The sequence below is a fragment of the Schistocerca piceifrons genome, chromosome 3, assembly GCF_021461385.2.
Source record: "Schistocerca piceifrons isolate TAMUIC-IGC-003096 chromosome 3, iqSchPice1.1, whole genome shotgun sequence".
NCBI lineage: Eukaryota > Metazoa > Arthropoda > Insecta > Orthoptera > Acrididae > Schistocerca > Schistocerca piceifrons.
Window position 1 is genome coordinate 843,033,353 of NC_060140.1, and position 25,898 is coordinate 843,059,250.

A 25,898-nucleotide genomic window follows, 5' to 3' on the forward strand; every position below is an offset into this window, starting at 1 on the left:
AGAAAACCCCATCACTGAAGTGCTGGAATCGATGCGTGAAGGCCCAGCAGTTAATTTCATTTGGGTGAAACAATATTGTGAGATCACTGGCAATGAAGCTGCTGACCACTTAGCCAAAGAAGCTGCAGTGGCAGAGCATATGACCCGGATAAAACCTGCAGTAGGGATTACCGATACGTCCAACATAGGCGCACGACAGAAGACTGGCAAATCCATACCTGTATATTTTATGTAATTACGAGCTGACTGTACGGTCTACAATAAGGGCCAATAAATTTAAATTTAAACAGTTAGAAAAAAAAAAAGAAAAAAAATTGGCCAGGTGTGAGTAGGACTCTTCCTCTGAACATTCCATACAAACTTGATTACGTATATGGAAAGTTTATTCATCCTAGGAAACAAAAATTTAGACTATTTTTGCCCGGTCCTGATACTAGGAAGACATCGGCTCCAGGAATGCCAAAACTTCCAAGAATGTTTTAATTTTAAGTTTAAATTTTTGTATAATTTTGCATTTGTTAATGTAATTTTTCACTTACTTTATTAATCCTGCAGTTATATTACCATGCTGTGCTAATTAGCAATACCAATAATTTAAACTTTTTAAAAATTTGCTACTTAATTTGTTTGATTTGAGAACTTTTAACATTGCAGCGCATTAGCAATCGTGAATAATTTAATGATTATAAAGTATCCGCCTCAATTGCAAATAGAAACTGGATGTTGACCTAGGTTTACCTGAGAGCCCGCAGCCCACCGAACATTGGCTGAGGTGAGGAAGCACGCTTCTGACGTTTGAGCTAAGTACAGCTATTGACATGGTACACACGTACCATTTATTTTACATTTTATGCGAATCTTTTTGCCCTTTTGGGCATTCTGTATTAATGTTGGACCATGTCTCTTTAGGCAGTTTGTAATTTTAGTGTGATACGAAGAAGGCGTGGTTATCCGCCACCGAACACTAGGTCAACATCCGGTTTCTATTTGCAATCGAGGCGGATTTTTTATAATCATTGTTTGATTTGCTGAATCAAAATTTAAATATCAGTGAGCGTAATTATTTGTAATCCTATGCGCTCGCACATCATTTAAGTTTTTAAATTATAATATATGAAGTAATGCAATGATAACAGAAACTGACTAATAGATACTTAAGACTCATACTTCACTTCAAACCACAAGTAATTTAGAAATTTAATCCACAGACTTAAATTCCCAGCTAAACTGGAAGTAGATATCCTACTAATTAATATTTCCCAAAAAAAAAGGGTCCCCTAGACATATAACCATAACACTGGGATCTTTAAGCCTATAGTGATCATATATTTACAACACCAGAGGACCTTTGACATTACCTTCACTCATAATTAGGTGAAATTGTGGTCAAACATGGGTTTAATAGTTTGTATGAAAGTCAAAAACTAAATTAAAATTATTATTTAGGTATTACAATTGAACCAAATTGTTAAGTGGTGACTGGAAAAAGAACTAATAGTACCACATTGTACATTGAAGTTGGAAATAACACTGTCAATCATCATGTTAGCTCTTGTAGTGCCTTGGTTTATAAATGGAAACATTTCTTAGGAGGAGAGAGATAGTAAAATTGTGTTTTGGGGTTTGGTTTTAAAATCTAAGTTGAAGTCTCCTACAACAATCAGATGAGAAATGTAACTGCTGTCATTGTTATAACTTATCACACTGTCTATGGATTCTATAGTAACATTGGTTAGACATTGTGACAACCTTTAAACAGCAATCAACTGGACTGAACCTCTAACATTTCAAAATGTACACATCCAAAACAGTTGTAGTGCTTCGAGAATTTCCGTGTAAATTCTAGAACCACTTGGCCTTCCTCCGTCTCGAATCCACAATATTTTAAATGGAAGAGTGAGAGAGACGAATCCGACCTACTGCGCACTGCATGTTTGTGTGTGCAGGTCTAAAAATAGTCATGAGCAAAATGTGGACTTGGCGACCGAACGGCGGCCGACAAGTACCAATGCTGACTGTGGTTTAGTGACTGTGATGATTGTTAAGAACAAATAAAGAAATGAGATTAGACTTTTAAGTAATTCATGTGTTGGACTTGCTAGAAGCAAAACATTTTCATATTTTCTGGTGTTTATTAAACCAACCCTATTGTAAATGTATTCTAACAGAGTCTAATGTTTGACGACTTGGTTGACTCGCACGAGTTCAAATATTTATATGAGAAGTGGTGAATTTGTTTTTTTGTGGAAGTTGAAATACACCATCACTGAACTAAAAGTATTCTTCGAGTACCAAAATTATTTCAAGAGTAGAGAGAGAGTCTGATAAATTCCCTTAATGAGCATTATTCTTCAGAGAAGAAGTTTCTGGAGACCGACATGTTCGGCTATCCAGAGAAGAAGATCGGCTGTACATACCATCGCTTCTTGTCGTCTAAAGCGTTAGACGGTCATTTGCATCACACGGGTTATTTAACCCTGTAATGTCCATGGCATGTTTAATTATACATTACACTTTTCTTTTTATTTGCTGCTGTTACCATTAATTGGAATTGTGTTGGTTGCTTACAGCTGTTTCTGTGGACAGTCAGTTGGAAGCTGCTCTTAACAATGGTTGTTTTTAGCAACACAAAATACTGTTAAGAGCACCAAAAGCCATTTTCTCTTAGTGTTCCTCTGAACTGACAAAATATTGTGAGAGGTAAGAATTTCATCCTATACTAAAACTGTTTTATTTTTGGCTTATGGTTTTAGTATTTACTCTGAATAACAATTGGGCACTATGTTGTTTTTAGTTGCAAAATAATCTTTATGTACACTTATGTGATATAATACTACTTTGTCATATCATATATTATACAATGGGAAACTATCACCACTATTATATCTAATTCACTTAACATTTCTTTTTGTACTTTTTGAGTAAAATAATGGATACAATTGTTTGCGGACGCTATTTTTAACCCTTGACACAAACATCAAGCTGTTACAAGCTTAATGCGTGTATGTGTATGTGTATGTGTGTGTGTGTGTGTGTGTGTGTGTGTGTGTGCGTGAGAGAGAGAGAGAGAGAGAGAGAGAGAGAGAGCGCGCTGGTTTAACAATGATGGTTCTTAGCTCTGTCCCATGAAAGTCTGTTCAGTCATTTAAATTTCATCAGCTACATTATGTAAAAATGTTTCCACCAGAGTACTCTCTTGATATACACTATGAAAGACAGCACACATGTTTATCTCTGACAGTTGACTAACAATGATGATTTTTGTCTTTTGAATGGAAAAAAATGAAAACTGTGGATCAACTGTAAAAGACAAACAGATGTTCTTGCAACCGTCTTTGTAGTTCTTTTTGAAGTCTACAATTCAGTACCAAATCAAATGATTTTGTCCCAACAGTTTAGGAAGCCTATTGCAATTGGCAGCCCACTTTCTTCTGACTTGATTTAAAATTATTGCCACTGCTTATTGCTTATGTTACATAAATTAGCTAAATCAAACAATGGAAACTCCAGGCTGGAGTATCAACAATGTAGGAAAAGGTAGATTGCTACTCGCCGTAAACATGACATGTTAAGTTGCAGACAGGCACAACTGTGGCCTTCGTCAGAAGGCTGTGGCCACAAGCTTATGAGAAAGTGTCTTAACTGTGTCTGTCTGCAACTTAATGTGTCATCATTATGATAAGTAGCAATCTACTTTTTCCTACATTGCTAAATATACACTAAAATACAGTCAATCAATGTAAGTGTGAATTAAAAGTATTTCCATGTATGTGGGGATAGTGTGTCCATCATACCATGTCTACTAGTAAAATATAAAGTTTAAACAAAACTAAAATTTAAAATTTAAAAAGCCTTGACACAAAAAACCACTTAAAAACAGAATACATATAAAAACAATAAAGTATGAAATTTAAATACATGTATGCTGCCTAGGCAAATATTCCCTGGTAAATATCGAAACAACAATATCAGATAACTGAGTCTAAGTCTTAATTAATTTACACTGAAAAATTCGCAATATAGATACAACCATCAATGACACCTGCCATCACGCAACCGCCCATTTGGGTCACCGCACTTGGTCAAGCCCTGTGCACCATGAACTGCACACTACACAATTCGTAATTCAAGGAAGCATAAGTTAGTATGATATCATCACACCACTGCAGGACATAGGCCTTGTCAGGCAGGTTAATGGATGAAACTAAGTCATATGATATAAAATAAATAGGTAATGCTATTCTTTAACAATTTAAGCTAATTAAAGATGGATTTATTTGTATATGTTACGCAAAAAGTAATTACAACTTTACTAGCTAGTTTGAGGTCTGGATGGTGGGTCATGCAGGACTGGAAGAGATGAAGCTGAACAGAATAGGTTTACACCCAGCAATAATGAAAGTATGCTGTTCTAGAAAGGATAGCTGCTATTAACTTCTAATTTGTTTTTTATTTACTTAGCAGCCCCTGAAGCAACAATGCTTGTATCAAAATATTACTACTTATATTAAACTTAAAGGGGCAAAACAGTTTTTTTTTTTTAATTTTTAATTTAAGTTTTAAGCTAGATCCTTTTGTAGCATATTTTATTAGGAGGTCAAACAAATACTATTACAATTCAGATGATTCCTCTAATGCAGAAGAGGAGTGTCTAAAAATACTTGAGAATCTCAGTGATGAAGATAGTATCTGCAGTGAAGTAGAATGAGGAGATGATCTGGATTTAGTCCTCGTTCCATCATGTGATGGAAATGATTCTGATTGTGATGATGCTCCTAGTAAGGATAAAAGACTCATTATTTCAGTGATATTGATAAAGGAGTTCATTTGCAGCCAATGGAAGTACAAGCCATTTCAGACGGGAACAGAAATGATGATGTGGAGCCTGTGACAGAAAGCAACAATGGGTATAACGACACACCAGAACAATCAAAGAAATCTAAAACAATACCACGAAAGTGTATATCAAAGGAACTGAATACCCTGAAAGTTGGCAGTCAAGTAGATTTCATGGATAATATATCAGAGCCTTTTTTTGTGTCTGACATGAAACAGTCTCATAAGATACCTGTAGATATATTCACAGAAGTTTCAACGAAAAATTTGTGGAATCCATCTGTAAAGAGACAGTGAAATATGCTGCTCTGAAAGGATATTTATAAATACAAGTTTCAGTTGATGAGATATACAAATATTCTGGAATTCTTATTCTTTCCGGTTACAATCCAGTCGCATTTCAAAGAATGTATTGGGAGACCTGTAAGTAATTCACTCAGCAGAAATAGGTTTGAATAACTCCATCGATTTCTGCATTTCAATGATTATACAACTACAGATCCAAGTAATAAAGCTTACAAAATTGATCCTCAATTGAAATGCCTCAACACCATATTTTTGTAACTTTTTCAGCCACTAGGATGTATATTCTCTTTAGACGAAGCCATGGAGCCCTGCTGTGGGCATAACAGGATGAAACAATTCAGGGAAAAACATATTTGTTACTGGTACAAATTATGGTGCCTTGCAACATATGAGAGCTTTGGTTGTGAAGTTCAGTCAACACACTGGTGTTGGTGACAAGGAAGAAGAAAAAACATTGGGAATTTCAATTATAGAAAAATTCTGTGCAGTGTTTCTTCCTCCTCATGCTGCAATCACTGTTGACAACTCTCTACAACTCTTGGAACCACTGATCTTGCATGAGTTTCACTGCATTGGCACTGTCCTAAGAGGTAGGATTAAGAAAGCACCAGTGAAAGACTTAATGAGGTTTCTATAGAATCAGGATCCGGTCCAAGAAATAGTACTGGGTGCTTGTTAGATTCTGCCTTAATGGTAACCTCGTCAGTATGTGGATGCTGTATAGAAAGGTGAAGAACATACATTTGTTGGAGCTCTGATGGAGTATTGTAACATAGCTATTTAAATTGCCAGAAATGGATAAACCTCAACAGCCCATGTCAAGATCCAGAAAAGGTGTATCAAATTATATCCCCAGAGAGAATGCTGGACACCTAGCGGACAAAATTCTCACTCAATGGAGATATGAAAATTGTGGAAAATGCACGCAATTTCATTGTATAAAATGTAATGTTGGTCTTTCCCCAGATTCTTCTTTTTTACAATATCTCAGGTAAAAATTGTGCAAAACATAGAAAATTTTGCTGATATAATGTGATGTTCAGCTTCATACGGATTTTTCCCCGCAATACCATTAGTGGCTGAATTACAAATGGGGAAATCAGTAACATGTCAGTCTTCTATGAATAAAATAAGATTTAACATTGTTTCCTTGGTACACAAAAAATTACATTGTGCTACTAAATTGTAAATATTAATGCCTGGTGTACGTTTTACCATATACAAAATAAATCTGTGTAAAAATTAAAAAAGTAATATTTTTGTCACTGATACACACTGCTACTCTCAAATGAACTACTTTGATCCAACTTCATCATAATCGAGAACAAGAAAGTAGTTTTGGGGATTGATGGGTTAAGCAATACCTTTTACATGACCCACCTGTCACAGGATCTCTTAGATTGTGATGTGCATACGCAAAAGATCCAAAACCTGGATTTGCAGTAGCTACTGCCAGGCTGTCTACTCTGCACACCTCATCAAACCTATCAAGTTTAAAGGTGTTTCTTTGACATCCCCAGTTTTCATCATGATGTCCGGCAAAGGGATGATAGACCTTATTATGTGACAAATTTCTGCTTGATATATCTAACCATCCCTGAGAAACAGGGGTCTTAACAAATGGACAGTCATAATTCTTGATTCACAGGCGGTACCATATAAGTTTCGATGAGCAAGTTTGCGAGCATCAAAATATGTAAAACCAGTAGCTGCATCTTTTGATTGCATTAATGTAAAAGCTTAAATTTTCTATACCACAACAGGACTGCAGACCTAATAATATGACATAAATTTTAATTTCATACCTCTACCAGATCCCAAGAAAAAGGTGTCACACACACACACACACACACACACACACACACACACACACACACACACACAGAGAGAGAGAGAGAGAGAGAGAGAGAGAGAGAGAGAGAACAAAGTGGTCTCACATTTCTACAGCAAAGTGAAATCTACTGAAAGGTAACAAAGTATCCAATGAAATTAAAGTAACCATGTTATGACCCATGGGCTGGTACACATGTACCTTCATAGCCACAGAAAAGAAATTCATCAGCCCGACCAATTCAGAAGACTGAGAAAGACAGGGGGAAAATGAAATAAAGGGGAATGCATTTCTTATTAATTAAGCTTGCGGGATATGGACAATTTGTGAAAATACAGAAATGTAGAACAGCAATGAAGTATTTCGACACAGAAGTACAAGTGAAAAGACCACAAAGGAAGGCAATGAAACTGTGACTAAAGACAGTGAATTTATGTTAGGGAAAAACGAGCTAAAACTGAGAAGATATTACGGACCATATATTATATAATAATATGAAGAAATGTTAAGCATTTGTGCACCATGTCTGAGAAGATGGAGTTGGGAAACGATGTTGACATAGTATTTTGCAATCTACACTACATACGGATTTATTTAGTTTCTCAATAGTCACTTGTTTTCCAGCAACCAACATTCACTGATAGTTTCAATTTCTACTTGACACAACCATTTTAGCATTTTAACATGACCATGAACGCAACAATACAATAAATAAATTATAATTACGGTCAAACACTGGAGCTGGCAAATAAAAATGATCACTCATGAAAGAAATAGTTCTGGGTAGTATCCAACCACTTAACCAAAGAATTTATTCCAAAAGCGAGCATGTTTCTTCTCTCTTTTGTGTGTGCCTGTTGACAACAGGCTGCTTCTGCTATTCAGCGAGTGGTCTCCTTTACTCATAATAATAAAATGTAATATGATAAGCTATTTTACAATCATATCCACTACTACAGTAGCAACTGTCTTCTCTACGTAAGGTTCTGCGGTGATGGTTCCTACACAGTAAGCATGTGACGCAAAAATGAAATGATTGTATGGCATTGTTGGCCAGGATATCCCAGTTCAGCTGCCAAGTGCAAGCAGTTTTTGACCTTGAGAACCGTGTCTTAGCTTGGGGAGAGAGGGAACTGAAAAACCGCAAAGTTGTGGCACATTTTTCAGTGTTTTGTCTATAGCTTTTCTCCTTGCTTTCCACAACAAAAAGCATTTAGACCTATCTTGTATACTGTAAAATTTTCTATAATTTACATTGGTTAATCACAATCTTATAATAAATACTTACAAAGAGAGAGAGCTTTGAAGGAACAGTACACTTCCAAAAATTGCAAGAAGTAGTCAGAGTGATGATAATGAACATCACTATCCCATACACTGCTGCATATGATTGTGTTGCCATCACAGATGAAGACACATATCCCGGTACTGCTGATGGTTTTAGCCCTATTTCCAAAAGAGTGGGAAAGATGTCCAATTTGACTCCCAGCATTCTGTACTTGTTCGGATATTCTTTCCCCTCACATATCAAGCAAGTGTGACACTAGTAGAATTCCCTTTGGACAAGAGAATACAAAAGTTGGCACCATTTATGACAAAAACCCTACCACGCCTGTCTTTGTACTTTTGAATAGTCATTTCTGAAGCATGAGGAAGGCTTCTTGTGACATTGTAGGGTGGAGATATGAACAGAGATACCCTGGACAGTTTTCTAAATCTGGAGCAAAATGAAGAATTCCATCAGTTCGTGACTGGACACTAACAAGAGAAGGGGTGATCACCATAACAAAATGCAAAATGCAACTTCAGATTCCTTACTGAAAATCATTTCCTGCGAAAGGATGAAAGGGTGTAGAACAAGGAACTGTAACTGCAAAAAAGCAGAACTCCAGTACTCAGCAATTGCCAAACATTGTTGTGGCCATGCATTCGAGAATTCTCCCATGCCAGACATTTATGAGGAGGATACAGAGAGGGATTATAATGAAGGGGAAACCCTAATTGACAGCATCATCACTGAGAAAGAAACTGATGGCTAATTTGACTTTGCATGTGGGCCAATGAGGTCAAAGCATAAATTTTGTGAGCTTCTGTACGCTTTTACATATTCTTTTCCTTTGTAATACTTCTCACTTTTAAAATATACTATCAGCTGGTATTAGAAATGGATGATGTTCTGGCAGTTGTGAAGCTTTGGCCATTAGAAGTGTCTACCGCAAAAAACCTGTGTTTTGTGACTTTTTGGACAGCTTTACAGAAATGAGTATCCAACTAGGGTTAGGTCTTCATGTTACACACTGACCATTACAGAGACCTACCATGACCCTTTTTTAAAAAAAAGTTCTAATATTAAAATTATAAATCTAAAACCTGTCCTTTTTGCTTAAGTTTATGTTAACCTGAGCATTCTGCCATTCCTTTGAAGCACGGTATTCTTGGCAGCATAGTGTAAACATACGTTTGACTGGTGCAAATTGTAGAAAATTTTGCGCTCTACAAGAAATGTCTGAATGCTTGTTGTTGTAAGATGTAGGGCAAAAAATTTATAGAGAAAAACTGGAAAAATTCCCAAATTCCCACCTGATAAGGTGGCATGGTCATTTGTCAAACTATAGCACACATGAAGGGAACTGTCCAACTGGTTGGTGACCCTAAAGCAATTCTTCATACAGGTCTGCCAGTAAATAGAATGGAGATTCCAAGACAAAAGAATATGGAAACTACAAGTGTGCTAACTTACCCGCTTCTCTTCTGCCCGCGCCTGCAATACCCTTATGGTTTCGTGTGGTTGCCCAGGCACCGTCACAGCAACCGCACCTTCTTTCATAATTCCTGCCTTTTGCCAAGCAATCTTCTCCAGAGTATCTCCCAACAGGCTTGTATGATCAAGACCAAGAGAAGTAATACCTACTGCTTGGACCTTCCTGAAAATAACGAATTGTGATTGGTTGATTATAATCGTGATGCAAAACTGATATTGTACGAAAACACTGTTTCAATGTTATACACAAGTTAGCTCTAAATTTCTCAATAGTGTTTTGCAAAATGAATGTCATTTTCATACCTGGGATTCTCATTTGGGCTCACAAAGCATCTCTAACACTCATATGTTGAGCAAACCTGCCAATAACAGTCCAAGCAGTACACCCCTGAATTGCTTCAGTGTGTTTCTTTAATCAAACCTGGAAAGGATCCCAAGCACTCTAGCAGAATTCAAGAATGGGTCACACTAGTTTTCTATATGCGGTCTGTTACAAATGTGCTACATTGTCCTAAAATTTTCCGAATAAACTGAAGTCGACCATTCATCCTCCAACAGCCAACCCCAACTACTTGCCCCGTTTCACGTCACTTTGTAACGTTACACCAAATAAAACATTTAGCCATTATGCATGTGGAACACTGCAACTGTGATGAATAAAAATTTCCAAAAATTTCTACCACCAATTGCATTTTTTAATTCTTAAACTTTTCAATATTTTTTCTTCAATTTTTATTTACTATTCTCATACTATTTGTCATATCATTTAGGTATATAGAAAACAAAAGTGGTCCTATCACACTTCCCTGGTGCACTCCTGATGATACCCTTGTCCCTGATGAACACTTGTTGTGAAGTACAATGTACTGGGTTCCGATACTTACAAAGTCTCCGAGCCATTCAAATATGTGGGAACCTAATCTGTATGCTCAAACCTTTGTCAACAGTCTGCAATTGGGCACTGTGTCAGACACTTTCTTCGAATCTAGAAATACTGACTCTGCCTGTTACCTTCATCCATGATTTGCAGGACAATGTGTAAGAAAAGGTAAAGCTAAGTCTTGCACGAATGATGCTTTCTAAATCTGAGCTGATTTGCACACTGAAGCTTTTCCGCTTTAAGGATATTTATTATATTCAGACTTCGAATATGCTCAAGAACTCTGCAGCAAATCAATGGTAAGTATATTCCGTAATTTTACAGGTCCTTTCTTATACCCTTCTTGTGTGCAGGAGTCACTAGTGGTTTTTTCCAAGTACTTGAAACTCTGCACTGGGAGGGAATTTGTGATGAAAGAAAGTCAATTAAGGGGCCAATGTCGAAGAGTGACCTCCACAAGAGCAAATTAGGATTCCATCCAGACCTAGTAACTTATTTCTTTCCAAATCTTTCAACTGATTCTTAACATCAGGGATTCCTATGTCCTCCACATGGGATTCTGTATGACATTCCAACAACGGTACGTCCATACGATACCCCTGTATGTATTATTTTTTTAAATGTAAATTTTGAAACTTTGTCTTTGCTTTGCCAGCCTTCAATTGCCACACCAGACTGGTCAACAAATGAGTGAGTAGAAGCCTTTGACCCATTTACTGACTATGTAGGACTAGAATTTTCTCAGGTTCTCACCAGGATCTATCGCTTAAGTATGGAGGTGCATCATTATTTTTATAGAGACACAAGCTGCTACTAACTTTTGCCTGTAGACATTTCAGCATCCTTTTTGAACCAGGAATGCAACAATCTCAGATTCCTCAGAATTTTCTGAATTTTGTTATTACCCATTGTGGCCCTTTTCCATCCTTAATATACTTACTTGGAATGTACTTCTCAAGAGCATGATTTACAATCACTTTAAACTTTGCCCGTAAGTCCTCTGCATCCAGCATATTTAAATTAAATGATGTTCTTCCACAATCTAAGTAGGGAACTAACAACTACTTCTTGACTTTTTCAAGCATAAAAACTCTTCTAGCCCTCCCAATAGATTTATAAACTTCAGTAATCATTGTCTATTGGATTTGGCATGATTAATTTAAGGGGTGGCCAGATGCCATTCCTGTCACCACCCCATTAACCACCACCCGCGGCCCCCGCCTCACCCCACCCCTATTCGCAGGATCAAATATCTGTACCCCAATTGTTTGGATATAGTGTTATTCAAGTGTAAGAGAGAGAATGTTTTCTGAATGTTACTGAATTGTGTAAGTGAGGGGGGCCTTGAGTGCCAGCTCAGTATTCATGTAGTCAGATGTGGGAAACTGCTTCAAAGCCATATACAGGCTGACCAGCACATCAGCCCTCATTGTTAGTCCAATGGGGTGATTTGATGCAGTGCCAGTGCACCTGCCTATTATGCTAACATATATAGCTATCCTGGTGGGTTACATCATTATCACCAATCTCTCTCTTTATACCGACAGTGTCAATATGACTGGACTGATTCATTTTCTGTACTCTGAAAGGACTAAAGAAGCAGATTGTTTGTAGAATGGGACTGTAGACTGGTGATAGCTGTCTTAGTGAACAAAACATTTACTAGTGACTACACCGCTTTAACAATTAAAGTATCTGTTTGGAATGAAAAGCCTTCAGATGGGTCATCCATTTCGAAAATGGTCAGGAACATTGAACTGACATACCTAAGCAAATGATTAGTGATGCCCATTGTGCCAGAACTGATGATATTGCACATTAACTGAACATTACCCACAGTACAGTATTTTCACTCACCCAACAATCTCTGAAGTATTGAAAAATTTGTCTGCATTTGCTACCACTTTGACAGACAAGCACAAACAAAGAGGAATGTAATCTCGCCACTTTCAACGTGCTCTGAAGAGAAATAAGTCTTTCTCATTCACGTGGTCATCACTGATGAGACGTGGGTCTATCACTATGAACTACAGAGTAACTGGCAGAGCATGATATGAAAACATCCAGTTTCAACTAATGCCATCTGATCATTTCATCAATCTTCACCTAAAAAAAAAGTTCTAAGGCCAAACTTCTGCAGGAAAGTTGATCACAGTGTTTCAGGTTATGAAATGATCAGTTATGATACATTACACTCTCAAAGGTCAGTTAGTGATTGGTAACTGCTACTGTAAACTACTGTGAGATCTGAGAAGCAAAATCAAAATGAAGAGAAGAGGGGAAGCTTTCAGATGGTGTGACTTTGCCTCAGGATGATTCCCATCCTCACACAGGTGGAAAAACGACCCAAGGCATTTAAAATCTTGGTTGTGAGGTGCTGTATCACCAACAGTACAGCCCTGACCTCACTCCAAGTGATATGCACCTTTCTGGTATCGTGGAGGATTACTTGTATGAACCTTTGTGTGAATCCAAGTTGCTGAGGTTGTGGAGGTGGTACACGAGTGGATACACACAATGGCACAGAACTTCTGCCAGTACAGAATTAGGAAGCTTGTCAAAAGATGGACCATTGCAATGTAGTTTTTAAAAAAATCCAAATACCTTGCCTTCACTTTTTGACTTGTCACATATTTGTTTTTTGAAGTAGTTTCAGTTACACAATGCTTCAGTCAATCATTGACCAATGTTCCCTTTGAAACACTCCAAGTGGTCCTTTCAAATCCAGGTCTCATAACCTCCGCAATTTCTTCAGTTTTAATCTCAGTTCATGAGCAATAAATTATAGTCAGTGTCCACATCTGCTCCTGTAAGTGTTTAGCAGTTTAAAATCAGTTTTAGAAATCTCTATCTCAGCATTACATAATATGTCTGATATCTCCTGGTGCCCCTAGGTCTTTTCTAGATATAAACCTTCTTTTATAATTCTTGACCCAAGTGCTAGCTACGCCCTGTGCATAATTCTGTCGCGTGGCTGCCCCTTTCATACCTCCTTCCACACACAGCCTTGTTGTTCTACCACTTCTCCTCCTCCTGCTATCAAAATGCAGTCCCTCACCCCAATTATATGGTTCTCTTCCTTATTTTACTGAATAATTTCTTTTATTTCACAACATATGTGTTCAATATCTCTACTGGCAGAACTAGTAGCCATATATACTTTTACTACATGGTGGAGTTGGCTCCATGTCTACCTTTGCTATGATAATTCAGTTATTATGCTATTCAATATAGTCCATCCATATACCGATTTTCTTATACATTATTAGACCGGCTTCTGCATTACCCCTGTATGATTTGATGCTGATAATCCAGTACTAGCAGCCGTAATGAATTTTATTCCTGCCACCACACTTCACTAACTCCCACTATATTCAACTTCAACTGATCCATTTCTCTTTTTCAAATTCTCAACTTACCTAACTCATTGGGGGATCTAACATACCCCACTTTCACCAGCAGATCATCAGATTTGTCTTAAGCCACGTAAAAAGACGACCTGAGAAGGAGGAGGAATGGCAAAAAAAAAGAAAGTAAGAAGAAACTGTAGGGGCTGCGATGGAGGTGACTAATGCAAGTTGAATCCAGAAGGTGGGAACAGAGAGATTTGAATGTCTCCTATATCACATCAGGTTTTTTTTCCTTTATGCGAACATTTTAGGTTAGGCTTTACTGTGACTGTTATTGACATTAAATGGAACAACAAGTATACTGTTACCAGTCACTGTTTATTTATCTCCATGATGTGTTTCAAAGGTTTAAACCTCCATAATCAGGTGGATTTACATTTGTTAGTATGACATTTGTGTGTGTGTTGTGTTATGATTTTTTGGAGAAACTTATGGCACTGTCTAGTGGAGAAACAAAACACTATTTCAGAACATGGTTTTGGGTTTCTTTTGTCAAAAAATTAAACGTACATATAACGGTAAACAGTGGTCACAGGTACCTTTCACTGTCTTAAAACATCACATGTATACTGTCATATATTGTAAGCAAATGTAGCGTATGGAAACTATTGGGAGCAAGGATTGTATAGCAGAAGAGAAAACATTATAACAAAGAGCAAAGAATATACATAATAACAACATTATTACAGAATAAATTTTAAAGGATTTGGAGGTGTTTGTTTTGAGGTGTCGAATACATGGGTTGGAATAAATACTTCAAGTGGTATATAAATCCGATTTTGACAACTCAGAATAGTTTAAACTTCATACTCGTTTATACAATCAGGTGAAATGTTACAAACTTTAAGTACAATAAGCATACAGGCTAAAGTGGTAAAATTATACACAAATAACAATTTTGGTTGGGATTCATAGATAGACATGAAAGGCTAGAGACAATACCAGAGAAGGAAAGTTGCTACTCACCATATAGCAGAGATGCTGAGTAGCGATAGGCACAATAAAAAGATTCACACAATTAAAGCTTTTGGCCTTTAAGGCCTTTGTCAGCAGTAGACACACATACACATACACACACACACACACACACACACACACACACACACACACACACACACACACAAACGTAACTTGCACACACATAAATGCAACATCTGCAGTCTCAGAGAGCTGAGACCACATCGTGAACAGCAGCACCAGTGCATGACGGGAGTGGCGACTGGGTGGGGGTAAGGAGGAGGCTGGGGCGGGGAGGGATAGTATGGTGGGAGTGGCGGACAGTCAAGTATTGCAGTTTAGACGGAGGGCAGGAGAGAAGGTGCGGAGGGGGGAGACGGTAAGTAGCGGAAAGGAGAGAAATAAAAGAAATTAAAAGACTGGGTGTGGTGGTGAAATGGCGGCTGTGTTGTGCTGGAATGGGAACAGGGAGGGGGCTGGATGGGCGAGGACAGTGACTAATGAAGGTTGAGGCCAGGAGGGTTATAGGAACGTAGAGTGTCTTGCAGGGAAAGTTTCCACCTGCACAATTCAGAAAAGCTGGTGTTGGTGGGAAGGATCCATATGGCACAGGCTGTGAAGCAGTCTTTGATGGGATTGGTGATGTCAGTGACCGGAATGGAGTAGGTGGTGGTAGGAGGATGTATGGGACAGGTCTTGCATCTAGGTCTATTACAGGGGTATGAGCCATGAAGTAAGGGATTGGGGAAGAGACAGAGGGAGAAAAAGAGAAAGAGAAAGTGAGAGGGAGATAGGGTGGAAAGAGTGATTGTATGAGAGCAAACATTACAAAGCAAGGGGTCTTAAGATTACATCTGTAACATGTAATAACTGCTTAAAGATTGGGCTTATACATTGGTTAACGCTTTAAAATATGCAGATGGTGTACAATTTGTGCCAGTAGTTGATGTACATATAGTTTCAAGCTGACAAGGGGTACAAGCTGTTGGTGTGATGATATAACATAAATAAATATTTATAGTAAATATTCACATACGTGTGTGTGTGTGTGTGTGTGTGTGTGTGTGTGCACGCATTACAATTTTAATGACATAGGTAGTTGCTAAAAACAGAGATGATAGTATTGTAAATATCGTAATTGTTCGCATTTAAGGTTAATCTGCCCAGTCAGGCAATCAAGGCTATTTTTGAGTACCAAAACACGTGTGTGTGTGGGGGGGGGGGGGGGGGGTCTATTTTTGACAAAGGCTTTGTTGGCTGAAAGCTTATTCTGTGACAGGCTTTTTGTTGTGCCTATCTGCGACTCAGCATCTCCGCTACATAGTGAGTAGCAACTATCCTCTTCATAATATTGCTAGAGAAAAGAAATATTTACAACTGGTAGGACTTACCTTAAAACATTAGTACAATCATATTCACCACCTATACCGACTTCAACAATTGCTACATCCACCTTTTCATGTAGGAACACATTAAATGCCATTATTGTCAGGAATTTGAAGTAGGGTGGCATATCAGTATCACTTTCCTGAAAACATTCATACATTTAGTTCAAAATGTGCAGTCACAGTGTTATATATGTTTATTACTTAGTGACACATTTGCATTAGACAAACACGGCTCTTCAAACATTCACTTACAGGAGACCTGATATTTTGTTTCCAGTGTAACCTCATGTATATGCATTTCTGAGAGTTACTGAATACACAAAGTAACTAAAAGGAATACAAAAATTTTATATAATAAAACAGTTCCAACCACATAAAGATGTTTATGAATTTTCTAGTGACTGAATTCGATCACTGTTCTAGTTATCATCCAACTGCTTATTCTGTGATGAGATTAACATGAATGTACTTAGAGGAATGTAAACTACAAGCACAAAAATAAAAAAATAGCAAATAGACAGCTGTACCCATGGGAGTCTGCTAGGTGGCATATAACCACTGTTGCATGACAAGCAATTTACATCGCTTAAATAGTGGAAGCTCTGCCCAGCGTCCCCAGCCTACATCACTGTCAGTCAATGGCCATAAAACACATTAAATAAAGTCTAAATACAATTATTTGTGTACAATATTTACTTACAGACCATACGTATATCAAAAATACAAATATGTCTTATCAAACCATAACATAAAACTTAAAACTGAGAAAAAAGAAAATAAGCTATTAATGTATAAGGATATGTGCGAGGCCTTCTATGGGCCCTGTGTGTAACAACCATTAGGCAAAAATGTTTAGCAGGAATCCCACAAAGTAACCATGGTAACATTCTGAAGAGTGATGCATTACAACTACACATCAAAGATACAATCTTTGGCCTACAATCTTTGTATCATCAGTAATCGAGGTACCATCATCAACATCAATATGTTATTGCTACCGATCAGAAAACAAAACAGTTATTATATTTTGAAAATTATTTCTGTCACAATTATACTCAAAAATTAATGTGGCCTTTAAATACTAATAGGAGTTACAAGCAAACAATAGCAAGATATAAAACATTAGTGCCCTTCTATAGGGACAATTACACAGCGTATTTCAGGTACAGATGTGAGAAAATATTACTTATACTCATGGTAATCATATGAAGATTCATATGCCCCTATTCTTAGTATTATGTACAACATTAGATGTGAGGTATTAACCCCAGAATTTACAATTATGTTTAAGACATTAAAAACATTCAAGAACATTAGTCGAATAATACAAAAATAAATTGAAATAAACCTTTGACGTTCACATCAAATGTCCACAATTGTAACTTAACCATACATTTGGTAATAATGATTAGGAAAATGCACCACCAGTACTCCAGCAACATCATTATACCCTCATTATACACTAAACGCTCACCTGCTATTCCATCTTTGTTTATGCAAATGTTACACCATGATTTGTAAAACAAAAATAAATAGTGTTACATCAAATGTAATAGGAGTGAACTAGTCCTTTTGTCAAAACCAATATTCCTGAATATACAGTGCCTTCAGCATGAAACATGTGCTAACATTGGCATGCAACGGTATTTCAACATTCCAATCAGTATTTAGACATTAGTCATTAAAACTTTGATTTAAATTGTAATTAGCTATAGCACAAAAATGCGAATATAGAGTAATAAAGTGGACTATTACTGAAACTATACCTCAACTTAACACAGTTGTTTATTAAACTTAGGTCAGTCCCATAACATTAAAAAAAAAGTCAGTAAATAAAGTGCCCAGGACGTTGGCTATTAAAAGCATCACCAAATACAACAAGGATATACTCACAGGATACTTTTGCCACAACAAAATATCAAACCTATATTAAAACAGACAAGCAACGAAACCTAGAGTAAATCCTCAAAGAGATTGAAAAACAATTTTTCTCTGAAATCTAACTGTTTTATTAAGTAATGATAGTCTTTTTCTTTTACGATGAACACAAATTTCTAATTTTTCTTTGACACTATAGTAGATAGTCAAAGTGAAAAAGTTTATAAATAAGTGCAAAGTTCATATAGTGTAGGCTTACTTCTTTGTTTACTTTTGTTTCATCACAGACAATACAGACTTAATTGTTTCCATTTCTATTGAAGTTTTGAATTAGTATCCAAACTTTAGGCCTGAACTTTCTAAGAAATTTAAGATATTAATTGAGTAGACCAGGAAGTTAGTCTTGTTTACTTTAGACTAAAGCTGAAATTTGTTTGGCATGAGTGAGAAGTGTATGATTTGCATAGAACTGTTAGTTCTGGGGTGTGGTGTGAGGATTGTTGCAGTGGGTGACTGTAGTGGTGTGGGAATTAGAGAGATAAACAAGGCTTATAGGTTTTGTAGGATTTGCTATAGAGATAGGCAGATAGTGGAACAGGAGGAGGAGACTGCTGACCTTCAGGTGGAACTAGATAAGGCAAAATAAGATCCGGAAAGATTAATGGGGGAGAAGAGAAAAGAGGTGGGAAGTGGCAACAGGTTACAGAAGAAATAGGAATAGAGCATTCTCAGACAGTTTTGTTGTTAATGTGAAAAACATGTTTGATTTGTTGCCACAGTTGGAAACTGATGAGCCCCAAGTAGATGTAGGAGTAGACAAGACACAACAAACTTTTGAAAAGTGAGAAATAAAAAGTCAGAAAAAGATATGAAAAAAAAAGAACGTTTTGTTGTTAGGTAATTCGGATGGTAGAGATGTTGGTCAACTGTTGCAGGATGACGTAGGGTCAGCTTACCAGGTCATAAGTTCATAAGATAGAGGATGCAGGTTCACTTTGCAAAGACTTCACAAAGGAAGATGCCATGGTAATAGCGGATGGGGCAGACAGCAGCTCAGACAGGAACACTAAGTATTAGACTGAAAGTGACCTAGTAAAGATACCTTCAGCAACAAGACATACTGGTGTTGGCCTTGTATCTGTTCAGAGGCACCATGACCAGCCTCATTTAAACTCTTCTGTTAGGAGAATTAATTTAGAGGTGGAATGGCTGCTTGGATCAGGTATGGCGTTTCATATCGGTGTGGTTCCTGTTGACTGACTATCAGTAGTTCGATGATATTAGGCATGGCCTTCACCTCAACAGGAAAGAGACGGGAAAACTGTCTTGGCTAATAGCAAATAACTTAAGGTGGGGAGGGGGGGGCATAGCATATGTAGTAAAGAAACAGTGGTTACAAGTGACAGAACAGCATATTTTTTAGGGTATGAAGGGCAGGACCAAAAGATGTTCAGAGACATGTTGAAAACGACATTCACATTGTTAAAACAGGCAGCCAGAAAGCAAATTTTAATGTACACAATTCATGAAAGCAGCTCCTAACCAAAACTGGAAATGTTCAGAAATTGACAGAAAAATTAGGTTCATCCAGTTGTAATTCAGCCAGTGCACAAAATTAGTTACCCTTATTGCATCAGAATATCTGAGGACTGAGGGGTAAGCTTAATGAGTCGCTTACCATGATTTGTATTGAAGAATTAAGAGTTGGGCAAACCAGTTTAATATGCTCTGCCTCTCTGAGCATTATGTGACCACTGGTGTAGATATGTTAAATGTTACAAGATTTAAGTTAGCCTCTTACTTCTGTAGAGAAAACATGGAGAAAAGAGGAGCTGCCACATCTGTCAGAAACCGTTTTACTTTCAAGAATATTGATATTATTAAATTTTGCTCACAGCAGCACTTAAAAGCTTGTGCAACAGAAGCAGCATTTCACAATAAGTCCTGCATAATAGTAAGTATATACAGAGCACCTTCAGGAAACTTTAACCTCTTTATAAAAAATCTGGAAGCTCTGTCATCACACCTTACAGTAAAAAACAAGGAAATAGTGGTCGCTAGTGATTTTAATGTGGATTTATTGAAATTTCTGCCAATGAACATTCATTGCAATCAATAACGCTATCATTTGATTTCATTCCTGCTGTTAACTTTGCAACCATGGTATGTAAATGCTCAAAGACTGCTATTAATAATATCTTTGTAGACAAATTTAGGGAAAAAGTAGTCATATTACAAAACAACTATGAACTTCCTCATTTGAAAATTGTTTTCTCTCACAGGTAACTCAAATCAAACAGATGCAAACAAATAAACCATGGATTACACAAAGAACAGAGATATCATGTGAGACAAAATGGAGACTGTATCTACTGTCTACAAACAGCTCTGATGTCAGCATTGTAACACATTACAAAGAATATTGCAAAATATTGAAGCAAGTAATCAAGAAATCTAAGCAGCTTCATTATGAGAAAAAACTAATTACACCAGACAACATAATAAAAACTACATGGGATCTAGTGAAGACAGAGACAGGTGGGGCCAGAAAGAAAGAGGAACAGATACCTCTAAAAATTAAGGAGACATTGGTAACAAATGCATATAGTGCTGTAAACCTCTTAAACAAATACTTTGTCTCCATAACTGACAGTTTGGGCTTATCAGGTTCAGTGCACAGTGCAGTGGAATATCAGAGACCAGTCCCTACAAATAACTTCTGTGAAATGGAAATGACACTAACTACTCCCAAAGAAATAGCATCCACCATAAAATCCTTAAAATCAAAGTTATGATAATGTGTCAATGAAGTTAATTAAAAAGTGTTCATGTTGGTTGAGTTCTATTTTAAGTTATTTGTGTAATCAATCTCTTATCAGCAGAACCTTTCCAGACTGACTAAAATATGCTGAAGTTAAGCCTCTTTACAAGGAGGAGGACAGCAAAATACCTTTGAACTACTGACCAATTTCACTTTTGCTGGCTTTTTGAAAAATATTTGAAAAGGTTGTGTTCAAGCCCATCTGACTGCAAATAATATACCGTCAAAGTCACAGTTTGGGTTCCTTAAGGGCTCTGATATAGAAAAAGCTATATTCACATACAATGAGAATGTACTTAACTCATTAGAGGCTACTGGCATTTTCTGCATAGGCCGTTGACCGCGTCAATCACAGCATTCTCTTCAGTAAATTATAATATTACGGTGTCACAGGCAGTGTTGCAAAATGGTTCGAGTCCTACCTAACAATAGGAAACAAAGGGTGTCATCGTGAAATGCCTGTGGAGTAAGCACTTAGTCTTCATCTCACTGGGAATTAATTACATGTGGTGTTCCTTTAGGTTCCATCTTGGGTCTGTTGCTATTTCTTGTGTACAATAATGATCTCTTGTCAGTTATAGAGCCAGATGCTAAGTTTGTTTTGTTTGCAGATGATACAAACATTGCAATTCTTAGCAAGTCAAGTACAGATTTAGAAATGGCTGCTGATCAAATTTTTAATAACATTAATAAATGGTTTAAAGCTAATTCACTTTAATTAAACTTTGAAAAGACCCGCTAAATGCAGTTCACAATGTGTAAGAGATTTCCTTTTAGCATGTATGTAACATATCAAGACACGCAGATACAAGAGGCTGACTGTGTAAAATTTCCGGGATTACAACTCAGTAATAAATTCATTTGGGAAGGGCATACCACAGAATTGCTGAAGCACCTAAACAAGTCTGCAATTTGCAGTGAGAATGGTGTTAGATGTAGGAAATAGAAAAAAATTGCATACTTTGCTTACTTTCATTATATTATTTCATGTAGGATCATATTGCGGGGTAACACGTCAAAGTGAAAAAAGTTTTTAGAGTGCAAAAACATATATAATGAGACCCATTTGTAGTGTAAATTCAAGATCATCATGTAGAAACCTGTTCAAGAAACAGGGTATTCTAACCACTGCTTCTCAGCATACTCCTCAATGAAATTTGTTGCAAATAATATGTCCCAAAGACCTAACACCACTTACCTTGGACCAAAATGGGGTCCAATATCCAGGAACACATGTTTTCAATAAATTGCCAGCAACCATTAAAAACTTGGTTTCAGGTAAAACAGAGTTTGAAAGACTTTTTGGCATGCATCTCCTTCCACTATATAGATGAATATCTTAACGGGGTCTGTAAGACCAATTTACATAAAAATGTCTTCTAGATTTCAGTTTTGTCAGCATTTGACCACAACAGTCAAAATTAGGTATTTTGTATACGATGAATTTATTAAAAGTGCATAATTATGTTTCATTCTGACAGTGTATCAATTCTGCAAATACTAGCAGTTCCCATTTTCTGTAATAAATCTACATATTTTGACAATCTCCTGACAAATGATCACGGAAGTGAGTATTATATTCGAATAATCTATGTCCTTTATGTCATACTTTCTGACATGTTCCACACTTGTGAGAAACATCTCATTTTTGGGTCTACGGAACAAAAACTGAATGTAATCTAATTCCAAATGTTTCTATTTTCTTCTTGTCTGTTCAACACCATGCTCTGTTAACCGCTCATCACTATTCACAACACCCCTATTCCATCACTGTTAGTTTACTAACACTCAAAGTGAATGCCTTGGAGTGTTCTCAACCTCTGATAACCCTCCAACATCCAACTGTTGGCATTGTTGGGGCTGAGAGGGTTGGCTCTCCTCACAAATCTGGCCCAAAGAGATGGTCTTCTTTGTTCTCTAAAGTGTTGGTGGTACTAGAGGGTCTCTGAAAATGAGCTAGTGTGCCTCAATGGAACTCTGTGACAGTAAGTCTGCTTGTAGAGAATGACTTTGTTCGTTTCCTGAATTCATATAGTCAAGAATGGTGTTGATAATCATGCCCTCGAATGCCCTAAAATCAACATCACATATGAGTTTCACGTAAAAAAAGAAATAATTGAGGGAAACATAAATTAGTTGATATGAGTTGCTCAAGTAAATTCCACAGTAGTATTGAGCAAAACTATAATACCAAAACCAGCTAGGCATGCTAGTTATAACTCTAGCACTTAATAAACTTGCTCTCTTATAAAGGTATGCCATGAACAGAACAGGGTACTGCCAACTGCAAGTGGTGGCTGGTGTTGGTACTAATGATGTCTGTCGCTTTGTATTGGAAGAGATTCTCTCTGGTTTCAGGGAGATAGCTAAAGTGGTAAAGACTTGCTTGCAAGATGAAGGTGGAGCTAACCATCTGCAGCATCATCAGCAGAACCGACAGTGGCCCTTTGGTAAAGAGGTAGAGGGTTTCAGGAAACCACAGAAAGCGTTTCAGTCTAAAAGGGCGCCCAGCAAACAAAGTACAAAGAAGAGCTAGCAGCAATTTGCATCTACATCGATACTCCGCAAGCCAATGTACAGTGCGTTGCAGAGGGTACCCTATACCACTACTACTCATTTCCTTTCCAGTTCCACTTGAGAATAGAGAGAGGGAAAAACGACTGTCTATATGCCTCTATAAGGGCTCTAATTTCTCATATCTTATCTTCATGGTCCTTACACGGAATGTATATTGGCGGTAGTAGAATCATTCAGCAGTCACCTTCAAATGTCAAATCTCTAAATTTATCAATAGTGTTCCTCGAAAAGAATGTCATTGGTGCTACAGTTGTAAATTGTCATAGCTATGTTGGGAAAGAACCAGAGCTCCAAGCACTGACAGAAAGCACTAAAGCTCAAATCATTATAGGTACGGAAATAAGTTCAGCGGAAATTTTTACAAAAGGCCTAACCGTGTTCAGAAAGGATAGATTAAATTCAGTTGGTCGTGGAGTGTTTATTGCTGTCAGAAGCAATGAAATTGAGGTAGATAGTTACTGTAAGTTAGTATAGGTAAGGGTTATGCTTGACAACAAGAATAAATTAATAATTTGTTCCTTTTACGAACCTCTAGGCTCATATGATACAACTGCTGAAGATTTCAGAGGAAACTCTAGTGTCATTTCAAATAGGCACCCCACTCAAACAATTACAGTTAGTGCTGACTTTAATTCACCTTTGATATGTTGGCAAAAATACATGTTTAAAGTGGGTGATAGGTATAAAACATAATCCGTAGTACTGATTGCTTTCTCACAAAATTATTTTGATGAACTAGTTCAGGAGCCCACTTGGATTGCAAAAATGTAGTTGACTTCTTAGCAACAAATATGTTGTTGTTGTTGTTGTTGTGGTCTTCAGTCCTGAGACTGGTTTGATGCAGCTCTCCATGCTACTCTATCCTGTGCAAGCTTCTTCATCTCCCAGTACCTACTACAACCTACATCCTTCTGAATCTGCTTAGTGTATTCATCTCTTGGTCTCCCTCTACAATTTTTACCCTCCACGCTGCCCTCCAATACTAAATTGGTGATCCCTCGATGCCTCAGAACATGTCCTACCAACCGATCCCTTCTTCTAGTCAAGTTGTGCCACAAACTCCTCTTCTCCCCAATTCTATTCAATACCTCCTCCTTAGTTATGTGATCTACCCATCTAATCTCCAGCATTCTTCTGTAGCACCACATTTCGAAAGCTCTATTCTCTTCTTGTCTAAACTATTTATCGTACATGTTTCACTTCCATACATGGCCACACTCCATACAAATACTTTCAGAAACGACTTCCTGACACTTAAATCAATACTCGATGTTAACAAATTTCTCTTCTTCAGAAACGCTTTCCTTGAATTTGCCAGTCTACACGTTATATCTTCTCTACTTCGACCATCATCAGTTATTTTGCTCCCCAAATAGCAAAACTCCTTTACTACTTTAAGTGTCTCATTTCCTAATCTAATTCCCTCAGCATCACCCAACTTAATTCGACTACATTCCATTATCCTCATTTTCCTTTTGTTGATGTTCATCTTATGCCCTCCTTTTAAGACACTGTCCATTCTGGTCAACTGCTCTTCCAAGTCCTTTGCTGTCTCTGACAGAATTACAATGTCATCAGCGAACCTCAAAGTTTTTATTTCTTCTCCATGGATTTTAATGCCTACTCTGAATATTTCTTTTGTTTCCTTTACTGCTTGCTCAATATACAGATTGAATAGCATCGGGGAGAGGCTACAACCCTGTCTCACTCCCTTCCCAACCACTGCTTTCCTTTCAAGTCCCTCAACTCTTATAATTGCCATCTGGTTTCTGTACAAATTGTAAATAGCCTTTAGCTCCCTGTATTTCACCCCTGCCACCTTTAGAATTTGAAAGAGAGTATTCCAGTCAACATTGTCAAAAGCTTTCTCTAAGTCTACAAATGCTAGAAATGTAGGTTTGACTTTCCTTAATCTTTCTTCTAAGATAAGTCGTAGGGTCAGTATTGCCTCACGTGTTCCAACATTTCTACGGAATCCAAACAGATCTTCCCTGAGGTCGGCTTCTACCAGTTTTTCCATTCATCTGTAAAGAATTCGCGTTAGTATTTTGCAGATGTGACTTATTAAACTGATAGTTCGGTAATTTTCACATCTGTCAACACCTGCTTTCCACGGGATTGGAATTATTATATTCTTCTTGAAGTCTGAGGGAATTTCGCCTGTCTCGTACATCTTGCTCACAGGATGGTAGAGTTTTGTCAGGACTGGCTCTCCCAAGGCTGTCAGTAGTTCTAATGGAATGTTGTCTACTC

At 37.3% G+C, this 25,898-nt stretch overlaps 1 protein-coding gene across 1 annotated transcript in view; it reads right to left on the reverse strand.

Moving 5' to 3' along the window:
- The window catches only part of LOC124789455 (folylpolyglutamate synthase, mitochondrial-like), a 129,274-nt gene that overhangs the window by 38,031 nt on the left and 65,345 nt on the right, over positions 1-25,898 (reverse strand). Inside the window, exons 5-6 of the mRNA XM_047256817.1 lie at positions 16,373-16,509; positions 9,714-9,897 (exon numbers count right to left, since the gene is read on the reverse strand). Coding sequence (XP_047112773.1) covers positions 9,714-9,897; positions 16,373-16,509 — 321 coding nt within the window. The remainder of the gene's footprint in view (positions 1-9,713; positions 9,898-16,372; positions 16,510-25,898) is intronic.